A 27,472-nucleotide genomic window follows, 5' to 3' on the forward strand; every position below is an offset into this window, starting at 1 on the left:
TGATGTTCTTTATTGTGTACAGTTCGTTTCACAAATACACTTAACAAAAATTACAAATTAAAAAGTAGTTAAGTAGCTTTGTAAAGAATACATAAAACTTATTTTAGGTCATCGTTTCAAGAATTAAATTCTTAAAGCATCATACAAACTGCAATAATAATAATAATAATAAACAAAATCTGCATATTCTTACTTTTCAGTTTGGGCAATATCATTATAGTTTTTATTCTTAAATCAGGAGCAAATACTGGTTTCAAATTTCCTTTAAATTAAGAAAAAATAAATAAAAATCTAATCCCATTAGACATTAGCCCATCTTTAGACCATTCCACTGTAATACAGAGAAGAAGTTTTTACAGTGTAATTACAAGGTTCAGTTAATTTATTTCTATATTCTAGTATTTGAGTTTTTTTTTTTTTTTTTTTTTATAATTGCTTTAATGGAGATCAGCTGGGAGTTGCATTTTCAATCTTTGTGCCTTAATGCAATTCATTGTGCTTCCTAGACATTTACATTTAAAGAAAATATTGATTTATTGTTTCTTTCAATTTTCTTTACTTGGTTTTAAATTTACATTTATAAAACCTGCAGAAACCTTGGTAAAGTCACAATGATTTTAACAAACAATCTCCAGGTAATTGTGTATATATATATATATATATATGTGTGTGTGTGTGTGTGTGTGTGTGTGTGTGTGTGTGTGTATGTAACACGTTTTATATCAGGCAAGTGTTAGTTTTTCTGAAATTGTTAATAATGCAGGGTTTCTGTAAATGTTCCAAAATAAATTAAACTTTTTCAGAAGTTTTAAATTAATATGAATAGATGAAGATATAGTATATTTCTAGAATATATAGAATTATAAAATTTGTGTAACATTTTAAAGTATTAATATTGAATACTGTAAATAAACAGTAGTACTCCACAGATAAAACAAGGTGTGTACAGTAGTCAACATTTGAAGTGGATCAAAACCTTTCATCAAAGTTGTCCTACAATCAGAATAATACATGTTCTTGTTTTATAGGACAACTACTTTGATCCACTTCAGATGTTGACCGTTTTATATATATATATATATATATATATATATATATATATACACACACACACACACACACACACACACACACACACACACACACACATACATACATATATATAGTTGAACCTACTAGTACATTTTTACAGCTCACAAAATTATCTGTTTGCTTGGAAATGTCTGAAACTTTAACATCTTCATTACATTACTTTTCATGTGGTGACTCAGATTCTTCCAAATACCAGCAATTAACCCAAAACAAATGCAGTAAGAAGAAGACCTCCACTGATAAGACCAATGCGGATCCAGGGAATCTCAACCAAGAGGAACTTGAGAGGATCACGCTGACCTGAGAGGGAACATCTCACATTAAAAATGAATAACAGAAACTGTTCATGCTGAAAGGTCATCTCGGCCTATTGTTTTCATTAAAGTGTGGCCTTTGATCTTTTTACAGACTTTTCTTTGAGCTCTGAAATAGAAAAGCTTATTCCACTGCTCTGTGGAATAATTAATTCTGATTGTTCAGTCGTGGCATACTCTATAACAATTGGTTAAAGCTAATAACACGGGCTCATCCAGGTAACAGAACTCGGCTCTATCTTGCTATGAACAGTTTTTCTTGGTGGAAGTTTTGCATTTGATTAGCTAATACAATTTTTAAATTTGTATTATGTTTACAATTATTTAATTATGTCATCCTGCGGACTCGCTCTTGTATCGCAGCTCAAACTTTTTTATATTTAAAACTTTTATTGCCATAATTATTTATGTGTTGTGTAATAAGTGCTATGACTGCATTGCATTCCCTTAAATGTCTGTTTGGTTTAAACTCACCGCTTGGTAGCAACTGCTGTCTTCATGGAAGCTTTGTGTTTAAATATTTCACCTCAAATTAATATTTTGTGTAAAATCATTTACTTATAAGTCAAGCATCCGTAATAAGCTGAAATCCCCTCCCCCAAATAATTACCCCATCACATCATCACACAGGGCGAACGCTAACAGAATTATAACCTGGGCTCTGAACGCTGTTGAGATCATCTTAGGGACATACCCTCCCTTGTTTTGAGAACAACCTTACAGTCACTGGTGCCAAAATCCATGCAGGAGTCATTGACCGAAAGGCGTGACGTGCTTCACTGAAGCATGCTAGCAAAAGTACCATCTTGTAAGAGAGCATTTTTAATAGGGTTGATTGTAACTTTAGACAAGACAAAAACTTTAGAACCAAAGCTAGATCCCAAGTGGGGATAGTGGGTGAGTGAGAGAGGTTCATCCGTCTCGCCTCCCATAGAAATTTGACCACCAGATCATTCCAGCCAACTGGCCATCTGTCAATCTCCTTATGGAATGCTAATGTAGCGGTCACGTAATCCTTGAGAGTGGAAGGTGCGTGTAGAAATAGAAGGAGCTCCTGCTTCAGCAATATTCAGCACGTGCTGAGGGAGTGGAGTAACTAGCGTGGAGTGGCCAGACGTGCAGATTCCATTGCTCCAGATTGAGATGCCAGATTGAGCTTCTTTCTTGAGATAGGAGGTCCTTCCTTAACTGGACTGTCCAGGGTGACCCTGTCAGCAGTTCAAGCAAGTCTGGAAACCAGGGATGCGTAGACCATTTTGGCGCGACCAGCTTCCTTCTCTTCCCTGATCTTGCACAGAACTTGATGGAAACACATATTTGCCTGCTCTCTGCCAGTGGTGGGCGCATCCAATCCCAGGGTGAATTGTTTCATTAGGGGGAAAAAAATCCATTAGGGTGTTTGAAGGGGGCGTTGAGGAGGACCATCTTCTTTGAATACTTAATGTCAGTAGTGTCAGCCAGAGGTGGCAGTTTAGCACAACAAGGCTACCTATCATGCGGCCAGCGGATTGGGCTGTTGATTTAGCTCATTCAAGATTTCTGGATATGGGCTTCTTTCATATTTGCAGCACTGCCATCGTGTGGAGGACAGAAGCTTGGTCACCCACTATGTAGGTTTTCCCAGCTATGTTGGTGGTAGTGCGGCACACATTGTTGGGCTGCACGACTACACTTGACTTTCAGTATTTCTGGGCAGATGTGCAGCCACCGATTTCTCCACAGAGGGAAGATTAAAATATTCCTGTGCATCATCACCATCAACAGTATTTAGTGCTGTTCCAGAAATGTGGGCACAAGCCGAATACTGGGCATGCCACATCATAGATACTTCTGCGTGCAGTTCAGGAAAAAAAGGGGGCTGGTCTTTAGAAGGCACGAGTGCGAGGGCAGCCAGGCTATAGTTACCACTATATATGTATACGCACACACAGACACACACACTTGCAATTACTTCCGACAGTGAAATTGATTGTTTTGTATCAAACTATCATATGTTATCAGACTTGGAATATAGTGCATGAGTTTATTACATATAATTTATAAATAGCTCCTTAAAATGCATAAATGTGTCCCATTATTTAATATATACAGTCAAAAAGAAACAAACATTAATACTTACCAGAATTAGAGTCTGTCTCTATGACTGACATATCCATTGTCACTAGAAGTAGAGTTGAATGAGAGAGACACTAAAACAATTAAATAATAATATAAAATTGTAAAAGCACATAACAATTTCTAAAACTTTCAAATTAAGATGAAAACGGAACAAAAACTATAAAAAAGTTAAAACTATAATAGTATCTCAATGACACTAAAACTGGTTCATAAACTACATTTATAAATGACCCCACTGAATATACAAGTATCTTTAGTCAAACAAAAACAAACTTAACACTTACTAGAATCAGTGCTTCTCTCTGGGACTGACATAGCAGTCTTCACTGGAAGTAGAGTTGAAAGAAAATCATATGCAACCAAGATTAAACAGCATCCACTTTACATTAAAATAATCAGACACTGAAAACCATTTATTTAATGCTAATCAGGATATGCGAGGAGGTCGCTGTTAGTGTTTGTGGTCTTTGTGGCCCTGATCAGCATCAGTATAGTACCTTCGGCTCTTTCAGCATATGTTAGTGTTGGCAGAGAGCTGATGGTTTGAGTCTGTTGCCAGCATATGTGTGATTTGGCACAGAGTTGCTGATTTCGGTTGCTTCAGCGCTTGCTTCAGTCTCAACACTCACAACAGACGTCAAAACTGGCACGCTTGTGTGAGTATGAGAGGCCGTGCTGGAGCTGGAGAGAGACTCTGTGCTGCTTGTCACATCTGAGAACACACCTAAGAATGAGAATGAAAGAGAGAGAGAGAGATACATGACAACACTGGCTTTTAACGGGCCGGTGAACCTCACAAAACTCGTCAATAGCCTGTCCAGGTCATATTTTACACCAAAATCAAGACAAATTTTAATTATTATCTTCATGACAATTTAACACATTTGCTTCTAACTATATTATTAACACAAAGCAAAAATTCTAATTTCTATTACTGTTATACAAAGACTATTTAAATTGTCCATTATATCAAATTTGTTGCATCTTAAGCATCTAATGTTATTTCATGCTGATTGAAATTACAACTGTATATTTTATGTATAAAACTTACAATAAAAATAATTGTTGTAAAAATGAAAAAAATAATAATATAAATAAATAAATTATATATATATATATATATATATATATATATATATATATATATATATATATATATATATATATGACCCCACTGAATGCATAAATGTGTCTCCGTGTTTATTAATAGTCAAACAGAAACAAACTCAATACTTACTAGAATCAGTGCCTGTCTGACATATCTGTCAACACTAGAAGTAGTATTAAAAGAGAGAAACACAGACTAAAATTAATAAAACTACTAAATAATAATAAACAAACATAATATTGTACAAAAAAAACTATATTTAAGTGGCTTATCACAATTATTGTCCAATCAAAATAAAAAAATAAAATAAAACACAATGCAAAAATAATAATTTTCATTACTGTAAAAAACAAAAAAAATTATTTAGTAAGTACAGTAATGGCCAAAATTTTTGGCAGTGACATAAATTTTGTGCTTTGCAAAGTTTGCTGCTTAAGCTGTTGTGGTGTTCATTTACGTTGTTTCTAGATTATTATGTAGAGAGATCAGATGCATTTTAAACAACTGCCAAAAGCTTCATTGGCCCCAAAAAATGAACTTTTCACAAAAAATACATAAATAAATAAAAGACCAGCTAACATTAATTAACTAATCATATGAACAGCACATGTGAAAGTGTGAACGAGTACAAGTCAGGGAAAATCACTATTATACTAAATAGACTGTAAAAACAGACTGATTGCTATAAAAGGAGGGAAGAAGCACTTCCAATCATTGTGTTCTTGTTAGCAATGATTACCTTCAAAGAAACACGTGCAGCCATCATCGCTTTGCATCAAAATGGCCTCACATGCAAAGAAATTTCTACAAAGAATATTGCACATGAATGAACCATTTACCGGTCCATCAAGAACTTCAAGGAGAGAGGTTTGACTGCAGTGAAGAAGTATTCAGTACGTCCCAGAGTGTCCAGATAGCACCAGGACCGTCTCCTCCTGAGAAGTCAGCTATGGTATCATGTCACCTCCAGTGCAGAGCTTGCTCGGAAATGGCAGCAGGTTGGTATGAGAGCGTCTGCACGCACAATGAGGCAAAGACTTTTGGACAATGCCCTGGTGTCAAGAAGGGCAGCAAAGAAGCCACTTCTCTCCAAGAAAACATCAAGTACAGACTGAAATTCTGCTGGAAGGATTGGACAGCAGAAGACTGGTGCAAACTTATTTTCCCTGATGAAGCTCTCTTCCGACTGTTTGAGACATCTGGTAAATCGATTGTTCAGAGAAGAAAATGTATATGCTACCATAAGTCCTGTGACGTGCTAAAAGTCAAATATCCTGAGACTATCCATGTGTTGGGTTGCTTTTCAACCAAGAGAGTGTGCTCTCTCATAATTCTGCCCCAAAACACTGCCATGAATAAACAATAGTATCAAAATGTCCTGCAAGAGCTTCTTCCAATGACCAATTTGGTGATGATCTGTCCATTTTTCAGCATGATGGAGCTCCATGTCACAAAGCAAGAGTGATAAAGAAGTGGCTCAAAGGTCATTACATTGAACTTTTGGATCCATGGACAGGCAACTCCCCTGATCTCAATCCCATAGAGAACCTGTGGTCAGTCCTCAAAGGTGAGTGGACAAGCAGAAGCCCACAAATTGGGATCATCTCAGCGAAATAATAATAATGTGTTGCATTTATATAGAGCTTTTCTAGACACTTGAAGCACATGATATAGGGGGGATCTCCTCAACCAGTGAGGCTTCCACCTGAATGATACGATGGCAGCCATAGTACCCCAGAACACCCACCACACACCAGATGTCTCTCAGTTTTGTTACCGTTCTGTGTCCATCATCTGCTATATCCACCACTCAATCAAGCCACCCTTCTTTAAAACATGACATTATTATATCACGTCACTGCATATGTGTCAGCTCTCATGTTGAGCCATTTCATCCGCAACCATTAAAGTAGTCTTTCTACAGTGACTCATTTGGCACACATTATTCTCTTTCTATGAAACCTGTAAACTGCATCCACCGATTGTAGCTCTATAATGACCATAGCACTTTAGCAATAGTGAGAAGGCACTGCGTCTCATTCCATCTTGGGAAATCATAATTACATGCATAACCCAAGACATTCCCTTTCTAGGGAACTAGTGCTGCATCATCTAATGGACACTTTGGGGAATGAAATGCCAACTATGCCATGCAGAGGTGCATGCCAGTCCAACCGGTGAGAGATCAAGGAGGTGACAGATATACCTCTATCTTTACACAGAAAAGCTTGGATACAAAAGACACCTGAATAGATGATCTAGAAAACCTCTAGACAGGAGTAGAGAGATCAAAGTGATCACTACTAAAAGCCCAAGTAAGGGTTAGCTGCTAGGCTAGAACATAGCTATCCTCAGATAGCTATATTCTTAGGGTCTTATGGAAGGCTTGTAGACCAAGAAACAATACATGGATAGCTTCAGATAGCCATCAAGTAAGACCTTCAAAACTGCCCAGACCACAAAGAATGGGCTGTGTACTTACAAACCTAAGAGGGGAGACAGCACTGTCAGGCAATGGCTCAAGGAGACTGCTACCTACTATGCAGGGGACCAAACTATATGACCGAAACCCTGACGAGCTCAATCACTTTTATGCTCGTTTTGATCAAAATAATAAGGATATCTCCCTAAAAGCTGAGCATCAACCCAGTGAAATGCCTCTCACACTCTCCACCTCAGATGTTAACTCCTCTCAGTGTAAGGTGAATGCATGGAGGGCAGGTGGCCCTAATGGAACACCTGGTCGTGTGCTTAAAGCCTGTGCGTAGCAGCTGGCTGAGGTCTTCACAGACATTTTCAACCTGTCCCTGGCCCAGGCAACTGTCCACATTAGTTTCAAAACCTCCACCATTGTGCCAGTTCTGAAACACTCCACTGCCTCGGCCCTTAATGACTTCCGTCCTGTCGCACTCACCCCCATCATTGCCAAGTGCTTCGAAAGGCTTGTTGCATCCCATTTAAAATCCTGTCTCCCTGCTACACTAGACCCATTACAATTTGCCTATCGCCATCGAGTCGCCATCAGTTTTATCAAGGACAACTGGGAGATAGTTCGCTATCTCAGACTTGACTACAGAAGCAAACTGAAATTGAGCGGAAATATGGCGGATAATGACCGTCAGGCTAACTCACACCATTGGTGCATCCGAAATCGTGTACTGTCTTAGTAGGTACTAAATTACATTTTTTTGTTACTTTACGAACGTTAAAAAGGTAATTTCTGAATAGTATGAATATGGGTATGAATGAAATTCCAACATACTACATCTGCCATGTTGTTACTGTCACATGACCTACCAGTGGCAGGTGTGTCGCTTCACCGCCATTCATGAATCCTCTCCCTCTCTTGGGATAGGAAAGTGTCCATCTAATGCGCACTTCAGGCTGAAGGAGTATGCCATCCGGGTACTTTTACCTTACTGTTTTTCTAATACAATGAATTTTTACATACTCCCCTCACATACTTTTACTTCAAATTATTTTGTATTTTGCCACCTATATAGGTTAGTGTGTGTCTTATGTAGTTACATAGAAACATTGATTTTCAAAAATAAGCATAACTGTTTCAAAATTCACGTTTTCGGTATGGGTGTGTGCAGTTTATGTTGTAAAACAAAACCTCAGAGTATTGTAAAGTTTGATCATTACAGGCTTTACTTCACTCAGAAAAATTCCAGGTTCTGACTTCATGCATGCAACACTCTATTCAGGTAATACTATTCAGTCTTATCTAATTGATCAGCTTATGTTAAATGTTTGAACACATTACATACCCCAAACAGTGAGTGTGTACGTCTCTGGGAACCCGCTCTGCAGTGCCTCATAATCTCTGTTCTTGTAACGGCATTGATAAACACCCTGGTCAAAAACACTTACTGATGTGATGCTCAATGAGAAGATACCACGACTGATGTCATATATATATATATTATTACTCCAGTATAAAGTGTCACATTATCCTTAAGAAATCATTATAATATGCTATCTAATATTTATTATTAGAATGATCAATGTTGGCAGCTGTGCTGCCAAATATTTTTTTAGAAACTGCAATATTTTTTTCAGTATTATTCCATGACTAAAATAACAGCATTTATTCAAAGTATGAATATTTTCTAGCAATATAAATCTTTGCTATCACTTATAAATTATAACACATCCTTGCTGAATAAAACTTAATTTCTTTAAAAAAAAAAAAAAACTATGTACTGACCCCAAGCTTTGAACGGCAGTGTGTATTGTTAGCAAATATTTATAATTTAAATGAATGCTCTTCTTTCTTAAAAATTGAGAATCCTAAAAAAAAAAAAAAAAAAAACATTAACCAGTTTTCAGCACTTGATAAAAAATCAGCATATTAGAGTAATATCTGATGGATCATGTGACACTGAAGACTGGAGTTATGCTGCTGAAAATTCATCTTTGCATCACAGTAATAAATCAGATTTTAATATTATTACACATTTGTTGACCACTAATCTATATAATGATGGTTGCTCAATATTTGTGGCAGTTATGAACCTGTTATTTTTGGCCTGAGGTGGGGAAATATGATTTCTTGAAAGTTCAGAAGTACCTTTTTGGAAATTAAACAATAAAGATTCATTAAGGCCCTGTTTTCTGAGATTTATTTATTTATTGTAACATTTACAACTAGTAATTGACAACTATGAAATGTAAGTAACTGTGATACTTACTCAACACCTGTAGTAATACAGAGCAAATGGGTTTTTTTTTTTTTTTCCTCCCAGAGACATTCATATATATCTCTATCATTCAGCATCACATCTGACAGAATGAGGGTTAAGTCCTCAGATTCTGTAGGATCACTGATGAAGTTCACCCGGTCTTCAAACCCTCTCCCGACCATGAGAACATCTCCACGCAGAGAGATGATATTTGCCCATCGCCTCCCAGTGAAAGTGCAGCTCCTCTACAGGTAATCCTGAACCATTGCAGGACAAGATCACACTTTCTCCTAGATATGCGTGGACCTCTGACATCTGAAGGTAGAAACCTAGACAGACTGGATGAGAAAATGCATTAATGCTGATAAAGCTGATTAAACATGGAAGAGAAATAATTTTAAAAATGTCTTTGAAACAAAAAACAAAAAAAAAACAAAAAAAAAAGCATGTTGAATTGTACTAAGAGAAAAAAATAATCCATTGCATTATAATTGCTTGTATTTTAATGTCTTATATTTTCAGGGCTTGCATTTTGAGGATCTGAAATTCAATTTATTGAATGTTATTCAGTTGTTTATTTCAATTCAAAACATTTCACAAATATTTTCATAATTAAAAATTCAATAATCCATATTCACCTCGCAGATTTCACTTCCAGAGAAATATTAAATCTAGGGCTGCACAATAAATCGAAATGAAATCGAAATTGCAATTAGGCAGAAGCTGCAACTGTCATGCATATCTTTCAGTGAAGCAGGGTTCTGTGATCAGTAGTAAATCTCCATCCAAAGGCCAGAGGGCACTCTCGAGCTGAAACTCCAAATACACCCTGTAGAAGAAATTCAGGAAATGCCTATAGCGGTTGCTGAATAAACAGAAGATTTAAATGTTTCCATTGATTCAGCGTGGCTAATAAACACACAACTACGGGAGTATATGGTTTATCTGAGTTATTATATATATATTATATATATATATATTATATATATATAATACTGTGCTAATCGACATAGCCTTTATCACTGCTTAGAATACTATGACATATGTTGGGTGCCTTATTCTGTTTAAGAAGCCACATCATCTCACAGAAGGATATATTTCAAACATTCGGCGGACATTATGAAGTGAGTTTAGGGTAAAACAGGTTATTAAATGTGGTATTTTCACATGCTTTGAAATGGAGCAGCATTTACTACACAGAGCCTTGGTTCCATGAGAAGCTACGCAAACAGCTTTCATTGTTGAAAATGATTTCTTCGATTTCATAATAATACGAACTCTATCATCTTTTTGCTTAGCTAGTCAGATTACTGTTCTGCGTCTATTTAAAAATATAATTTACAGTGGTTAAAACTGACTTATAGGTAAGCCTTAGTTACTGCTTAGTTACTTAGTTACTGCTGTGAACTCAGACAAACAAACACTCCAGTTACTAATGTAACCTCGGTTCCCTGAGTTGGGTCACTGTAGCCATACAGATCCAGTCTGTATGAAGATCAGATGGTCACTGTAGCCACCCATATCAAGTCTGTATCCAGTCCAGATGTTGAGTCAGCATCTAGAGATGTCCTCTACAGCCCGGAATGTCAGCAGAGACCACGTCAACTAAATGCACCCCAGAGACAGATCCCCTGCAAAGACCTCATCACCTCGATGACCATCGCCACAAGACTACGGGAACCAGACGAGTCCTCTGCACCTGTGTTGCAGCTTGGAATTAAGCTACAAATCTGGGCAGAGGAGAACTGGCCCCTCATCTGAGCCTGGTTTCTCCCAAGGATTTTGTATAAAGTGCTATACAAATAATATGACTTGACTTAATGCTAATGAGAAACTCCTGTTTCTCTGTTACTTGTTAACATCTGTGTAGCTGCACAAACCAGTGGCACTTGATCCCACCATAAGGGCAGTTATGACCACTATATAAGTCTGCTTGGAGTGCCGTTCCCTTATTTTAGAGAACGGAGGTTACATTAATAACTGGAGTGTTCCCAATCAAACTGGAACTCCCACTGAGTCACTTGACTCTAATGGGGAATGCATCCAACAGCTCTGTGCAGCTCCGCGCTATGAGCAGAAGCAGAACTAAGACTGCTGTACAAGCCCAACTCTGGAGCACTCATTAGAGGGCCCGTTATGCCTGTGCTACAGAAGACACAGTTGTAAATTTGAGGTCTACTTAACTAAGCCCTTCTGCTCAAAGGGGGAATGGGTCGACTCAAGCAGAAAAGATATGCGCCTGCATAGCAGGGACATCCAAATGATATCCAGATGATCTAATAAAGGTAGACAGCGATGACCAGCCAGCAGCCACACAAATCTCCTCGACAGAAATCCTACTGGACCACAGACAGGAGGTAGAATGGGCCCTCACACCTATAGGGCATTTCAAGCCAACTACGGAATAAGCCAGAGCTATAACATCTACTATCCAGCGAGTCTCTGCTTTGTAACTGACAGCCCCTTTGAGCAGCTTCCAAAGCAAACAAAGAGCTACGCTGATTGTTTAAAAACCTAGAGTGCTCAACATACACCCTCAGTGTCCAAACAAGAAACAGCAAGTTGGGACCCTGCTCACCATTCTCTGTAGGGAGAGCTAAAGGGAGTGAGAGCACCTTAGATATGTAACCTCTTCAAAGCTGTAGAAAGACTTTACAGTCATTAGGCATGACAGTGCTTGAAAGTCACCTACTTTTGACCGATGCCAAGGCCAAAAGCAGAGCAGTTTTAAATGACATGGGCTGCAATTCAGCCTTTTGAAGCAGCTCAAAGAGAGGGCCCTTGACGGTCCTCAGGACTATATACAAGCCCCATGTCAGCACAGTTCTATGGTGAGGTGGATTCAGTCTCCGAGCTCCCCTTAGAAATGTAATGACCGAGTAATTTCTGCTGATTGGGCGGCCAGCCACGAGAGAATGATTCACCATGATGGCTGCCACATAAAGCTTGAGTGTGGAAGGATTACAGACCTTATCCAGCTTCGTATCCAGACTTCATGCGATGCACCAGTCTCAGACGACTGGCCATTTAAGCGAATAAACTCAACTTGTAGACAGAGCTCTAGCCTCTAGAATGGTATTAGTGACTCTCACAGAGAGCAGGCTAGAATCCCATTGAGGAGCCAAACATGAAGGCTCCACAGCTGTGGCCAGGGATGCCAAATCTTGCCCTTCACTTGCAAGAGAAGGTCTCTCCTCAGTCGTTGTGACAGGGCTGCAGAAAGCAGCTGAAACAGTTCTGGGAACCAAGTTTGGTTTTTCCAGAGTGGGGCCATTAGGACGAAAGAGCACGTTGTTTAGCAGAGTAAGGGAAGGGAAGGTATACAAACTGCAGACAGACTGCAATAATTTCAAGGCAGTTGATAAGTAGGCATCACTTGTGGATTGACCAGCCATACGCAGAGTAGCCCTAGATGGAGGCATCTCTCATGACTACTTTCCTTCTGGAATTCATTCCCAACTGAATGCCTGATAAGAACAGGTGAGGGGTTGTCCAGGAGGCCACAGATCTGATACAGCGATTGATTACCCTGATATAATACTGGCCCAGGCACTAGCCGTTGGACCAATATGAGTTTTGACCCCATATTGGAGGGGCCGCATGTTTAGCAGGCCCAGGGGAATCACAGAGGGGATGGCATACATGAGGCCAAGCAACCTCTGAAAGATCCTGAGGGCACGCGTAGTCCCTAACTTAAATGATGTCCCAACTTGCTGAATGTTCATGGAGCATTCCGGCATAATCCAGGTTCGCATCTGAACTGAGTTTATAACTGTTCCCGAAAAGGACACTCACTGTCTGGGAGTCAGTCAATTCTTGGCTGAGTTGATTCTCAGGCCAAAATTCTCCAGATGTCTGAGCAACAATGACCTGTGAGCAATAAGTTCCCATTCTGATCCGGCTAGCACTAGTCAGTCGTTGAGGTAGTTCAAGATACTGATTCCCATCTGTCTCAGAGGGTAAAGAACCGCGTCCATGCACTTTGTAAAATCAAGGGCAAGGGGCCAGGGACAGTCCGAATGGTATGACTGTTTACTGATAGGCCATTCCTTCAAATGCAAATCTCAAGAAAGGTCTGTGAAGGGGGGCTCTTTGAATGTAAATGTATAGATCTTTAAGATCAGATATCAGACAGAAAAAAGTCATATTTGACATACTTGCAGTGGATCTGTTTCAAAGTTGACATTCTGTATGGCTGTTGCATGAGAGTAAATTCAGAATTATGAGAATTGGTCTGAGCCCGCCATCTTTCTTAGTAATTGTAGTTTGTTATAGAGATGGAGATGTTTGTATCTTTCAGAATGGCTCGTACTTTTTATTAGCCAACATGGAGAGCCCGCAAACACACGAAGCAAGTACATTCACCCGCCTTTCCCAGGGGGCACCTCAACACAGGGAAATACCATATATGAACATAGCTTCCTTAAACCTAACTGATGGATGACATATCATCAGCTATCTACAGTAATGAGGAAGTAGCAGCTGTAAAAAAAAATAAAAAAGACTTTTCATTAAAGGGACTATTTAAATGGCACCTTTTGCAAGCAGTGTGTGTATTTCAGGGATGAAGTATTTGAACTTTGTTGTCCTGTACCAACGTCTGAACCACATCTCTGAAACGAGGCAGCCTGTGAGTGAGCTGGGGCGAGTAACATCGTTCTATGATTTTTAGAATCCAGCTTGACATGCCTGGGAGAGATTTCCAAGTCAAAAGCCAATGGCAAGCGACTGCATTTTTACTAATGGCAGTTTGCCATGCATGGAAGAGGAAACTGACATTTGTGATTCCAGGGAAAGGAGAAATGCTTTTTTTTAATATGTGGATCCACTATCATTTGCTGGGGCAAAAACTAAGCTTGTAGGTTGTGCCTGGCTAAGAACCTCCAAAGCTCAGATTTATTAAAGAGGTGGGGAATAATCGCAAGCATTCTCATCAATCTGGTTTAAAAAGATCAAACCACTCATTAGACAAGCCGTGTTGATCCTAATATGTAAAACACACCAGAGAATCAGAGTAATGTGCACATTCTCCACTTAATAACCCTCACAAGGTCTCTGGGGTCAGTATGACCCCAATCAACTTTTTTTCCCTTAGTTAAAAAAGAGAAAAGTTTCCTTAGTTTTCCTTCATCTCAGTGGAATAAGATTTTGTGACTTTTTTACATTATCTGTCTGTATTCCCATATAAAACTGGGCTTGTTTTGGTTGTTCTGAAGGTATGTAAAACATTTTTGTTTTTTTTTTGCCACAATCTCCGCCTATGTTTATAATGGATGCCATCTTATTGGGAAAAAAAGCCCTCCCTACACTTACCATAACCCTACCGATGCTTTATTTTCAACATTTTTATGATTTTCTTCATTTTTTTTTTTAAATAAATGCTTTTCTGATGTGATTTGCAATTTGTAAAGGGAGAATTTTTTTTATTATTATTTAACATTTTTTATGTGACAGGACAACAGGGTATGGACTTTTTCACTGAAGGAAGCTTTATTATGGTTATGTAAACATATTTTAGCCCGAAGCGCTGATCTGAAGTTAAAATGCCTTGATGGATTTGTTTTTCACAAACATGCAACTATTGGCCTCATAATATGTCAATTGATTGACTGGATTCGTGATGGATGAACTTGTGGATTATTGTGCTGTTTGTATCAGCTCTCAGTCTGACTACACCAATTCACGGCAGAGAATCCACTGGTGAGTAAGTGATGTAACACTAGATGTAGATGCAAAATGTATTTACCTCTAGGATGGCATGAGGATGATGAAATTTTCAGAAAACTTTCACTTTTGGGTGAACTACTCCTTTAATATCAGCAAATATACAGATACTAAACAGAAGAAACAACTTACCTTTGAGGTCTAGAATAAAAAATGAATATAGTTCCAAGAATATGCATTTCCTCTCAGAAAACCTATTTAAAAAATAAAAATATATATTATTTAAGGGTTATTAAATAGTAGGTATTGTTATTTAAAACCTAATGGACTGTATTGTAAGCAGCCAGAATGATCATCCAATAATCGGCTACTTGAGCCCCGCCTCCATCACGCCCACAAACGCTTATGAAGCTTTATTTAATAATGCTCATGCGTCACACTGAGCCTGCAACCAAACCCGCATTAAACTTTTAAATTATGACATTTAATTGTTATACACAATACAGCAATAGTTAGTTGTTTGTCTAAAGCACGTGAGATTCAGAAATTATTTTAGTATTTTTATGCTATTAATATTTAGAATTTGCTTATTTTTATAATTTCATTTTTTTTTAAGTTTAAGTATTTTATATGCATTTATAACTTCCATTTTTATTTTTTTTTATCAGTTTATCTTGAATTTTAATTTAATTGTCAGTCATTTTAGTACTTTGACTTAAATTATTCTATTTTTAATTGATATTTAATTAGTCATAATGTTAATGTTGTTTTATAAAAAACAACTTAATCTATTTTATTGTTAAACTTATTTCAGTTTATTTCCCAGATAAGATTTTTTGTTGATTAATTTTACTGTAATTTAACAATTATGACATTGGTTGTCACCGAAACAAAAAATCGAACTTGTATTTGCCTATTGATGTTGGAACGGACGAGGAAAACACTGGATGGATATGTTATATTTTATGTATGTACATCATGTCTGATGACAATTAAAACTAAATTGAGAAAAGAAAAACTAAACAACTTGAAAAATAATAATAATAATGCATTAATAGATTATTTTACATAAGACATTGGACTATTTGTAGTACAGTGTATTTTATTATATAGATTATTGTTTTAATTAAAACTTTAATTTCTACTTGTAAGTTGCTTAATTTTGTGCTTTTCTTTGCAGTCATTTCAGTGCTTCATGATTTATTAGTCAGAATTTGATCAATACTAAGCCTTCAGCATTGAAATGAAATGTTTCTCCAATATTGTTAATCGTATCATGACATTTCCAGCTGAAACCATAACTGTACCGCAGTAAATCCACAGTATCTTTTGTAATAACTGAAGTGCATGATATGATGAGGAAATTAATGGAGTACTTACCAAGTGTTGAGTTGTTCAATCAGAGAGTGGTTTAGTTTGCTGCATTCATTCAGTGTGTTTTAAGCCATTCTTGTCTCATCTTCAATCACAAAAGAAGTTCGGTGCACTTCAGAGTGAGGTTACATGCTGAACAGAGAGAACATGAATCCAGCAGCTCTGTACGTGAGTGTCATGCTGCACAGATGCTGCTTTATGTTTAAGGCCTGGGGTGACATGGGTGTTAAAATATGACCTGACGCAACATCCCAATCATATCACAATGCAACAGTGCCATTACCATTGCAATATTGCATTATTGACTTAATAAATTTGCGAAGAAAAGGATTGTTTCTGTCCCTAATGCATGTTTTGTCCAACTCTGTCTATGAGTATTTTTAATGTATAAGCACGGGCTGTGAAATATTAGACGACACAGGCACCAGGATCATCTTCTGAATGATGGAATTTCTTGGCTTGACTTAAAGTATTTACAATCTCCAATCACCCTTCAACACTTCTGGCAGAAACTCAAACTCTATTTTAAGACTTATCTGACTCACACGAGGACAATAACACGGAGGTGTTTGTGAAAACAATTGCATAAATATTTATATTTTAATCTTTCGGTGATCAGATCAAATAAAATGCACGGTCAGATAAATTAAAATCCATTATAATATTTGGGTGAACTAACCCTTTTAAAGGCTGAATCGCTCAAAAAAAGTAAACTTTATTCCACAAAAATGCACTGTTATTTATAATTTTTAAAATTATAAATATTTTCATATTACCAAATAATTAGGGACGTGTACTTTAAATAATTTCAAAATTAATGCAAAACTCATTTCACTCTTCTTTTTTTTCTCCAATTTGTATATATGTAAAAAAAAAGAAAAGAAAAAAAAAAAAAAGAAAAAAAAATTAATTAAAATGGTCTTCAAGGCCTTAAAATAATCTGTAAATAACTCTTAATGCACACACACAGGGTATAGAAAGTAAACATCCCCCTTTAAAATTATCATATTTTGTTGCTTTGGAGCCTGAAATGAAGATGAATATTTTTCTTTTAGTTTTATCTAGGTGTACTTAGACACTTAAAAGTTGGAAAAAGGACCCCCAAGCCCTCCTAAAAATTACTTGTAAACTTAACCAGGTGGAGCTAATCACCTTCTCAAACACACAAAGCCATTTAACTTTCATCTGTGGTCATTTTGATTAGCGGAGCATGAAAAGAGTTTCCTGGAGCATTCCAGTCCTTTGCAGTAAATCATGGAGGTGGTAATATCTTGTTATGGGGAGTTTCTCTGCAGCAGGGTTGTTGTAGCACATGCGGAATGAGACCTGGTATTTTCTGGTATTATTTGCACCTAAATCAATATTTAATGTCCGTTAATTTATTTATAAAATAGCCATGTATGGACAAGCAGGCTAATGTAGTTCACCGGTCCTTATCACTAAAACAGACGGCAAATGGTTATCCTTCAATTATTTCCCTGCCAGACACATTGAAACACCCACTTTAAACACATTTGTTTTGCACTTTCACAATCATCTTTCACACTATTATGAGAGACAAAGCAGAAAAAAAATCAACTAATTTAATATGATAAATTCATGCAAATCTGATAAATACACCACCACAGAGGATTTTAACAGTCAGGAATATAATCATGAAAGGTTTTAACAGTTTTGCACATATATGTATACACACACACACACACATTTCTCAAGGAAGGAATATTTGGTTTCTCATCTAGAGACGTTGATTAAAAATTAAGCTTTAAATCACACATAGCCTAAAAACATTACAGTACAACTGAAAAAAAAAAAAACTCTAAACCCCTAATGTTTCCATACAAAACTAAAAGCTACACACTATACTAGCACAATCTCTATGATCAAGTGAGTTCAGCAGCGCTCATGGAAGCTGGTTCATCTACTGTAATGAAGCCTGATATGCCAGAGATATTAATAGGCCTGGCCTGTCATGTCTCTATAAATGTTTTCCCAGTGGCCGAGGGGAAAGGAGAGCCGGAGCTCAGGACTTCCAGCTGTACGAATAGTCTCTCATGTGCAGCTGTCTGAGTGCACTCTTTCCCAGCATGCTCGGCACTGCCAGCTGCTGAATGGAGCTCTGCTGTAGGCCGCACCTGCTGAGATCCTGTACCACGGCCTCCTACAAAAAAGACCAAATGAGAGCATGACATTTTCTGTCTACACAGACCTAATATAAAGGACGTCGAGAGAAAAATCAATCATAAATAACATGCAATACTGAGAAAAAAACGTGTTATTGAGCAGAGCAGGGCTTCTAAATGGGGGATTTGTCCAGGTTTAGTTTATTTAACATAAATTAATATAGATTTTAATAATATTATCAATTTTGTATGAAAAAAAAAATATATTATTAAAACTATATAAAAACAATACTAAAATAATTGAACGTTAAAACTAATTACAATAAAAATTGCAGTTTAATCAATACATATATATATATATATATACATATATATCAATATCTATATATATCTATATCTATATATTTTGAAACTGAGTAAATCCTACTCCAATCTTTTGGTTTTTTTGAGTGTAAATGCTGTGTCACAGAGCTAAAACACTGCATGTGATGAAACGCACCAGTTTTTGAGGTTCAGAGGTCTGGCTGACGGGAACATTGAGGACAGCTGTGGGTTCATGGGTGTAGAGACCCACAGAAAACTCTCCTTTCTGAGCGGGTTTCAGGAGCTGCGTCAGCGCGTGTAGCGTGTGGGGCATGATGGGTCCCGTCACCTCCAGACTGCACACGTCCTGATAGCCCATTCTCACCCGAGTCTTCACATTCACAGTACGAGCCTGAAACGTGCACAGAAGAGACACACAGACAAAACATTTTCATTAGAAAAATGACTAGAATCAGTAATAAAATAAACTTTATTAATACGATTGATCAAAATCAAATAACTGAAAAATAAAATACAAAAGTACAATAAATAGAATAAAAAATATAAAAGTATAATAAAATAAAATGAAAAGATAAAGATAAATAAAATTAATAAAATAAAAAAAATGGAAAAATGAAATATAATGCAATAAAATGTAAACAAAATAAGTAAAAAATTAATATAAATATAAAATATAACAAATAAAATACAATTAATAAAATGAAACCAAATAAAATTTTTTTAATAAATATTAAATATGGGAATGCATCAGTCTAAATCAACTAAAGACCTTTCAACACTGAGAATGGGACAAATCTAGAACATGAGGCTGGGACATGAACAAGAGGTCTGGTACCTTGAGCGTGTGCAGTGTGGCCCCTCTGAAGGCTGTAGGGGCCAGCAGTGTTGGAGGAAGTCCTGCCTGAGAACCGGCTCCAGCCACCAAACTCTTACAGTTAATGAGGAAGTTGAGCAGCGTGAAGGTGTTCGAACCCTCCACCAACACCACAGACTCTGGTCTGTGGTCCAAACGCACCTCTCTGTGCTCCTTACGCCTGGGGCATGAGTTAAGGAACTATATCATGCAAATTTGAGCATTCAGGTTTAATATAACACCTTATGAAAACACATGACGTCATATTCCATGAAGGGTTGTTATACTTAACTAAAACTAAACACTAACAAATTTATAACTAAATAAAATAAATATAAAATAATATATATATTAACTATAAAATAATAAAATAAAAGTTAATGGAGGAAAAAAATAATAAAATTTGATGCCAAACATTTCAATTCTTTTATTTGGTTTAACTTAAAAATAAAATACAATTACAAAATACAAACTATAAAAACACCATGTGCCGATATTTTAATGTTACAAACAAATTTCATATTTCATGGCTAAAGAAAGCATTGTATAAATGTGTGGCTCGAGCTGATTGTAAAGGATACAGTTTAATGGAAATGGCATCTGGTTGCTTGATCTTGTCTTGGACGCCCATCTCCTTCAGCCAGGAAAATCCACCATCATCATCATCATCATCCTCCTCCTCCTCATTTTCACTGTGCTCACTTAATCTGTAAAAAGCAAAGATGACAAATGCTTTGAGCAGTACTGAAAGCAGAATCGACTCCCATCAGCTGTCAGAGGTCATGTACTCACACATCGCCGCTGGTCGCTTCCTCGCCATCGGTCTCTCGGTGAACACTCTCACCCAGCTGAGATGAAGCAAGCTCTTTGCTCTTCCTCCTCTCCTCCAGCAGAGGGAGGGAGAACTCTATCCCTGAACACAACAAACACAAGTACAAACACTGATATAGTTCATAAAACAATAAAACATCCTTTCAGCTTGTGTATTTCAGCACTGAAAAAAAAAAAAAAAAAACATTCAAACAATGTGTTTTCCTAATAGGGATACAAGAAACATTTTCAGGCAAAACAACTGAATTCATCAGAATATATAAATTCTTATATGTTTGTGTGTATATAAAATCTTTAATCAGATTATTGTGCTGATATACCAGCAAAAATATATATTGAATGATGTGTTCTTAGTCTTTCCTTTCTGTAATAGAGCAGCAGTCCAGACAAAAGCTATAAGAGCTTAATTAAATGCCAGATAAAGCTTACCAAAAGACCAATGATAACATACATACATAAGCATATATATATATCAACTGTATACCAATCAACTGTATGCAAAAAATGTACTGTGTTAAGCATATATATATATATATATATATATATATATATATATATATATATATATATATATATATATATATATATATATATATATATATATGCTTAACACAGTACATTTTTTGCATACAGTTGATTGGTAATGAACATGATGCAAGGCAACATATCATCATATGATATAGAAGCAAATGCAATATCACACAAGTGCTGTTTTTGTCCAAAAACACGAGTGCAAATGTGATACTGATTTTATACAACAGTTCCATAAAATAAAAAAGGTTAATAGTGTGTTATATTTTAGGCACAATATTGTGCTGGAAGTTTGTGTTTCTTAAAGTATCTTTTCATTTTAAAAATAATTTAATATTTCCATATTCATATAAAATCTATTAAATTGATTTTTCACCCAAAAATGCTAATTTTATCAACAGTTATTATTCTTCCGTCACATTGTTTCAAACCTGTATGACTTACTTTCTCAAACCAAAACCAAACAGTTTTGGTTAGCACTACAGGAAACAAATACTGAGACATTTCTTTTATTTGTTTTCTTTTTTATTATTATTAATTAATTAATTTTGTGTTTTTAAATTAAATATTTATTTTTAAAGCTACTTTTTAAAATGCTATTTAATGCTTTTCTCATTTAACACAATAATGGATTTAATTGATCTTCATGGGGTAATCTTTCATATTTGATGTGCAATTAATTTGTGATTAATTACATTAATTGCCACATTAAAAATGTTCTCTCTTGACAGTCCTAATTACAATATAAACATAATTCACTGACTGCGAGCCTATAGAATGTGTAAGTGCATCGTGTTTTGACTTTGAATGTGCAGCGCTCACGTTTATTCAATCACCTTTGGACATTTAATAATAACATTAGGTTGTTTCACCATTCCCTGATCAGTCTCCAAATTTGAGACCTCTTTAAGAGACATTTGTTATTTGTCTTAAAATAAGATTTTTTTTTTTATGGCCTTAAATTTCATAAAACTGAACTTAGACCTTTTGGACTGGTACAAACTTAGAACTTAAACTGAGACTTAAGGACACACAGGAAAGGTTTTTTTAATTATTATTTTTTTAAATGATTTTTTTATTTGAGCTATTTTTAGTCACTAATGCTTGTATATCTCTCACTGCAGGAACTCTTACCTTCGGCCTTCATGGCCTCTCGCAGACCTCTAGTGGTGGGGGACAGCAGTGCACTGATGCCTTTAGCACCGCTCAGACCGGCCGCCCTGAACAGCACTGTGAATTGATACGAGCACAGGTAGAAATATGGACACAGTCGGGTCTTCAGGAGACTGTACAGAGATGTCAGACTCACAGACCTACAACACACAAGAAGGCAGTCAACAACACATTCAGTTGCATCTAGTATAACAGTTTTTTCCAAAGGCTAAATATTTTCAAATGGCAGCATCTAGAGGGCTGATGATTATATTCATGCATGCGGCAGACACTTAAACTAATTTGGCTCTCGTACCAGTCACTCATCAGATTCTGCTGCAGTGTTGCATCCTGGGCCCATGGCATGCACTTGCCGGAGAACTTGCGCTCTGCACCAATCCGTGGGAAGAGGGAGAGCCAGGGTAGCGACGGGTGCTGCCAGTACTGGAGACACTGCTGAAAACCACATCGCAGCTCCGCACAGCCCCTGGGGTCCTGCAACATACACCAAAACAACATGAATACACATTTAACAGATTAGCATTATTTCAGCTTACTGGAACGTAACTGTGTACTCCTGAAAAACTCTAATTATTATATTTTATTCAAAAAAACATAAACAAATACGTATTGAAAATCACAATAAAAACTATATGAAACAACACAAAATATTTTAAAAGAAATTATAAATATATAAATTTATTTAAATATAAATAGATAAATATATTTAAATATAAATAGATAAATATATTTACAATTTTTGGCTAAATGACTAAATGTAAATTTAAAAGAAAACTACATTAACAATATAATATTAGGTTTAAAACACTAAAATTTAATCCAACAGAAATGTCGCAACACATAAGTGTGAGAAAACATGCTTTTAACACTATTGCATTGTCTGTTCCAGACCGTTTGATATACTGAGCATTTATAGACTTTTAACCCAAATCGCCCATGTTGTTTAGAGAGTATGACACAGTATTGTCCATTAAATAAGTGAAACTGTTAGCCAATCATAGCAGTAGGTGTTTACTTGTGGGTAGGGATGGGTATCGTTTACATCTTATCGATACCGATACTGTTAGAGATACTTTTTGGTGCAAAAAGATAAGAAGTTGTTGAAAATTTCTAGTTATTTTATAACTATAAAATCTTATTAAACAAGTGAGCTTAAACTTAACATTTAGAAAACTGTTTTAAGTCAAATAAATGTTGTATCATACACTAAAATTGCATCAATAATTGATTAGACAATAATATTAAACTAGTTTAATATTTAATGTATAATTTAATCAAATAAAATGTAAATATAAAAAAAAACTCTAAATACTAAATATTTTAAAAGAATACTACAAATGAGAGGAAATAAATTAAATCATAAACTGTATGGGTGCTCCGATCACGATCGGCCCGATCGTTAATGCGCATCTCGTCAGTAAAGCCGATTCTCTAATCAGCGGTTAATTCCATCAGGTGCGTGATTTCACATAGAGCAGCTGTTACTACACAGAGCCGTTGTTAACTGAGAAGATGCACCAAAAAACGCTGAAAATTAACGTGATTTGCGCATCTTCTCTATTAACAACGGCTCTCTGTAGTAACAGCTACTCTATGTGAAATCACGCACCTGATGGAATTAACCGCTGATTAGAGAACCGGCTTTACTGACGAGATGCGCATAACGATCGGCCGATCGTGATCGGAGCACCCCTAATAAACTGTATACAAAAATAATGAAAATAAGTATTTAATATATAAAGTAATAAAGATGTCATATTTAAAGCTGCATTAGGTAACTTTTGTAAAAATATATTTTTTACATATTTGTTAAACCTGTCATTATATCCTGACAGTAGAATATGAGACAGATAATCTGTGAAAAAATCAAGCTCCTCTGGCTCCTCCCAGTGGTCCTATTTGCAGAAATTCATCCGCTCCCGTTAAGAAACAACCAATCAGAGCTGCGGTCCATAACTTTGTATTCAAAATGTATATAATAAGCGAGTACACCATGAATCCATTTCCAAACCGTGTTTTTAGCCTGTCCTGAATCACTAGGGTGCACCTATAATAAGTGTTTATATTCGGACTACTTTAGATTGCTTCGGGGGTACCACAGCGGAGTAACCCAGTACCGTTGTGATTCTTCATAGACATAAACAGAGAGAAGTAGTTCCGGCTACAATGTCCTTCCGCAAGACGCAAGCAGTTCTGTTTATTAACCGCTAGAGCGTCAAAAGTTCCCTACTGCAGCTTTAATATAAACAAACTGTAAATAATTTATTGGTAGGCTGGCTTCTAGTATTAGTTTGAAAATATCTGAAGACAAGAGTGTGTCCTTACTTGTATACTAGCAGGTAAGCTGGTGAACTCGGCCCTGCAGTGAGAGCTCAAGCCCTGCGCCTCCTCCTGTGCCTTCAGATGTTCAGCCCAGGAGAACGACTGAGGAGACGTGAACAACAGACGCGTTTTGAGAGACCAATCAGCTGGGAACTCCAGACACACTTCAGCTGGAGCCGCATCACAAACCGCCGCTGGACTCTAGAGACAAACACACGTCAGTGAAGCTAATGAACACACAGAAACCATGACAGAGCAATCATGAGTAACTATGAGCCGTCATCAGACAGACACCTTCAGCACTGGAGGGGACAGATCCTCAAACAGATCATCATCTTCAGAGAGAGAAACAGGCGTCTGCAGAAAGATCAGAATAAAGTGAGCACATGAGCATCAGGAAATATGCCAAAAACATTCACAGAATAAGGGGAATTAGAACGATATTCATTTTTACAAGAACAATAACCAGTGATTATAATATTTACATTAAAGTACAGTAAAGCTCTGATCTAGAAAATTGCTTGCTGACATGACCTGAAGTGAAATCAGAAATTAAAACTTTAACATACAGACTAAATTATGAATAACTGAGTTAATGATAACATTATTATGAGTAAATATCAATCACGTCACTACTACTCCATGAGCCCACTATAAAACTAGAAAAAAACAGTATCAAATCACAAAACCAAACTACATAAAACTGTATACAAAATATCTTAATCAAAGTATAAATCAATTACACATTTTAATATTTTATACAAAAAATAGAATTATTAAATGTTTATAAATATAATAAACAGTGAAAAAAGTTTTAAATAAGTGACAGAATTATTAAAATATATATATTTTACTTTTACTGAATCTTGCCACAACCCCAATATTTTTACCACAGTCCATGATTTTCACAAAAAAACAATACTTCAACAGAAAAATACAAATATTATTTTATATTAAACAATAAAATAGCTTTAATAATAAAATAATGACGTGAAAAGAAAATATTTGATAAAAAAAATACAAAAGCAAAACTATAAATAAGAACTTAGAATTACTAAAACTAATTTACTTTAACACTCTAAAACTATATAAAACGTAAAAGAAACCTTGAATATAACATTTTATAAAGAAAAATCATAAAAAAACATTAATGATAATAAAACTATAATATATAAATTTAACAAAAATATATTTAAGCTACCAAATATTTACAGTTGACTGTAATGTAACGTTACCTCTATGTGGTGGTGTTGTTGGTCAGTATTGAACAGCTCTTCTCTCATTGACACTCCAGAGTTCGGAAGTTCTTCTCTACATTTCGCGTCCAAACCCGTAATTGCTGCTGCCGCCTTTTTACCGTCCTGCGCGCCGCTGTGTCCGTCGATATGTGATAAAGCTCTTTTCTTTGGACTGTTGTACGTGTTTTCAATGTTCGCGAATGGATTTCTGCGCTTCACGCCGCCGCTCGCCCGGCCCGGTGCGCTCAACAGCGGGCCCGGTGAGAACGGACGGACTCCGTCCACTGACACCACTGGACTCGACGTTATCCGTCCGGGACCTTCGCTCCGCGCGCGCTTCCGTCTCATCCGGAGAACATCGGATGGTTTTTTAAAGCTGGGAGAGTAGCAGCCTAACTCCGACATTGTGAACGTTTCAGCCGGATATCGCTGCGTTACGCGGGAACTGTGGTAGTTTATTGACTTGTTTTGTTCGGAACGCAACACTCAAAATTTCGCGCGGAACGGAATTACGTCAGGACGTTGCGTGATGACGCAAATAAGTTCTTTGACGTTGTGGTAAAACACCCGACAAATGTAAAGTCTCTACTGTTAAGAAAAAAGAAAAGAAAATATAAAATATTGCCTTTATTGTAAACCATTGCAAATATCTAACAAATAAATAGTCCATAAATATTCTATGTATTCTGGTAGATTGCCTAGGTACATTGTGGTCTTTTATGATAGTAATAAAACACTATACAGATCCAGTCACTGCTGTTTCATATTGTTTCCTTGTTTTTCTAATATTAATAGCTACATCGCTACATTTATATAGGCATATTTACATTTACATTTATTCTATAAGCAGATGCTTTTATCCAAAGCGACTTACAAATGAGGACAGTGGAAGCAATCAAAAACAACAAAAAGAGCAATGATATACAGTGTTGAGTACTCGAGACTCGGACTCGGTCTTGGACTCGGTCTCGAGACCGTATTTTAATGGTCTCGGTCTTGTCATGGACTCGTGTGCATTTTGACTCGGTATTGACTCGGACTCGAACATATTAGGAATCGGACTTATGCCCGAGTCCACTCGAGTCCCAATCAAAATATTTCATGATTATTACTGTATGTTAATGTTTATTTAAATTGATGTATGATTGACACATCCAATGACTGGTGATTTTCTTTTGACGTGAGACGTTAGACCAGCAACACACTGCGTGGCGTGTCTGTTTTTAATTCGGCTCCCATGTTAACAGGTTAGATCTTGCAGACTGCCTGCGTGAGACGCGCGGAAAACCCGTGCATGCTAGAAATAGAACCGACGCCTATTTTTCACGCGACACGCGTGCATGTTGGAAGCGTTTCCAGGCAAAATATACTAGGAAAATATGTTTATATGTCATTTTGTACACAAATACATATTAATTCATGACATTTGGATATTTGAAAGTCTATAGGTTGACATAAATTCAGATATAAATGTAATTTAAAAAATAAATTAATAATGATCGATTGTCAAATATTGCACCTGTCAAACATACTCTATTTTGCCGTCAATACTGTTGACGGTGTCCTATCAGTAGGTGTGTAAAAAAAAAAAAAAAAAAAAAGTTGATATTGTTGTCATGAAGACAAGAGCCTGGTTTTTTGGCGGCCTCCCTCTATGTCACCTACAGCCGCAGCAGCGCGCCAAGCGCCGCGTGCAGGCACGCTTCTGGTGTGTAAAGA

At 36.5% G+C, this 27,472-nt stretch overlaps 1 protein-coding gene and 1 long non-coding RNA gene across 2 annotated transcripts; both read right to left on the reverse strand.

The window, feature by feature from the left end:
- Window positions 1-9,200: 9,200 nt before the first annotated feature.
- Window positions 9,201-16,565, reverse strand: LOC113049345 (uncharacterized). The gene is made up of 3 exons (XR_003276620.1): window positions 16,365-16,565; window positions 15,177-15,238; window positions 9,201-9,658 (listed from the first exon to the last, which is right to left on the reverse strand). It is a non-coding gene; the product is annotated as an uncharacterized LOC113049345 (long non-coding RNA).
- Window positions 16,566-17,926: 1,361 nt separating this feature from the next.
- donson (DNA replication fork stabilization factor DONSON) lies at window positions 17,927-26,278 on the reverse strand. The gene is made up of 10 exons (XM_026262789.1): window positions 25,751-26,278; window positions 24,810-24,872; window positions 24,519-24,716; window positions 22,489-22,667; window positions 22,155-22,333; window positions 20,451-20,571; window positions 20,240-20,365; window positions 19,641-19,839; window positions 18,981-19,196; window positions 17,927-18,519 (listed from the first exon to the last, which is right to left on the reverse strand). The coding sequence occupies exons 1-10, from the start codon at window positions 26,156-26,158 to the stop codon at window positions 18,382-18,384; spliced, it is 1,827 nt and encodes a 608-aa protein (XP_026118574.1). The 5' UTR covers window positions 26,159-26,278; the 3' UTR covers window positions 17,927-18,381.
- Between the last annotated feature and the right edge of the window lie 1,194 nt (window positions 26,279-27,472).

Source organism: Carassius auratus, chromosome 1, assembly GCF_003368295.1.
Source record: "Carassius auratus strain Wakin chromosome 1, ASM336829v1, whole genome shotgun sequence".
NCBI classification, from domain to species: domain Eukaryota; kingdom Metazoa; phylum Chordata; class Actinopteri; order Cypriniformes; family Cyprinidae; genus Carassius; species Carassius auratus.

What these genes read in the sequence shown, in the direction of transcription:
- donson (XM_026262789.1), bottom strand. Translation starts at nt 26,158, where the DNA reads ATGTCGGAGTTAGGCTGCTACTCTCCCAGCTTTAAAAAACCATCCGAT. An exon ending in GATGCCATTTCCATTAAACT is followed by an intron (nt 19,840 to 20,239) that starts GTATCCTTTACA and finishes CTCATGCCCCAG; the next exon opens with GCGTAAGGAGCACAGAGAGG. An exon ending in CCACACTGCACACGCTCAAG is followed by an intron (nt 19,197 to 19,640) that starts GTACCAGACCTC and finishes TGCACGTTTCAG; the next exon opens with GCTCGTACTGTGAATGTGAA.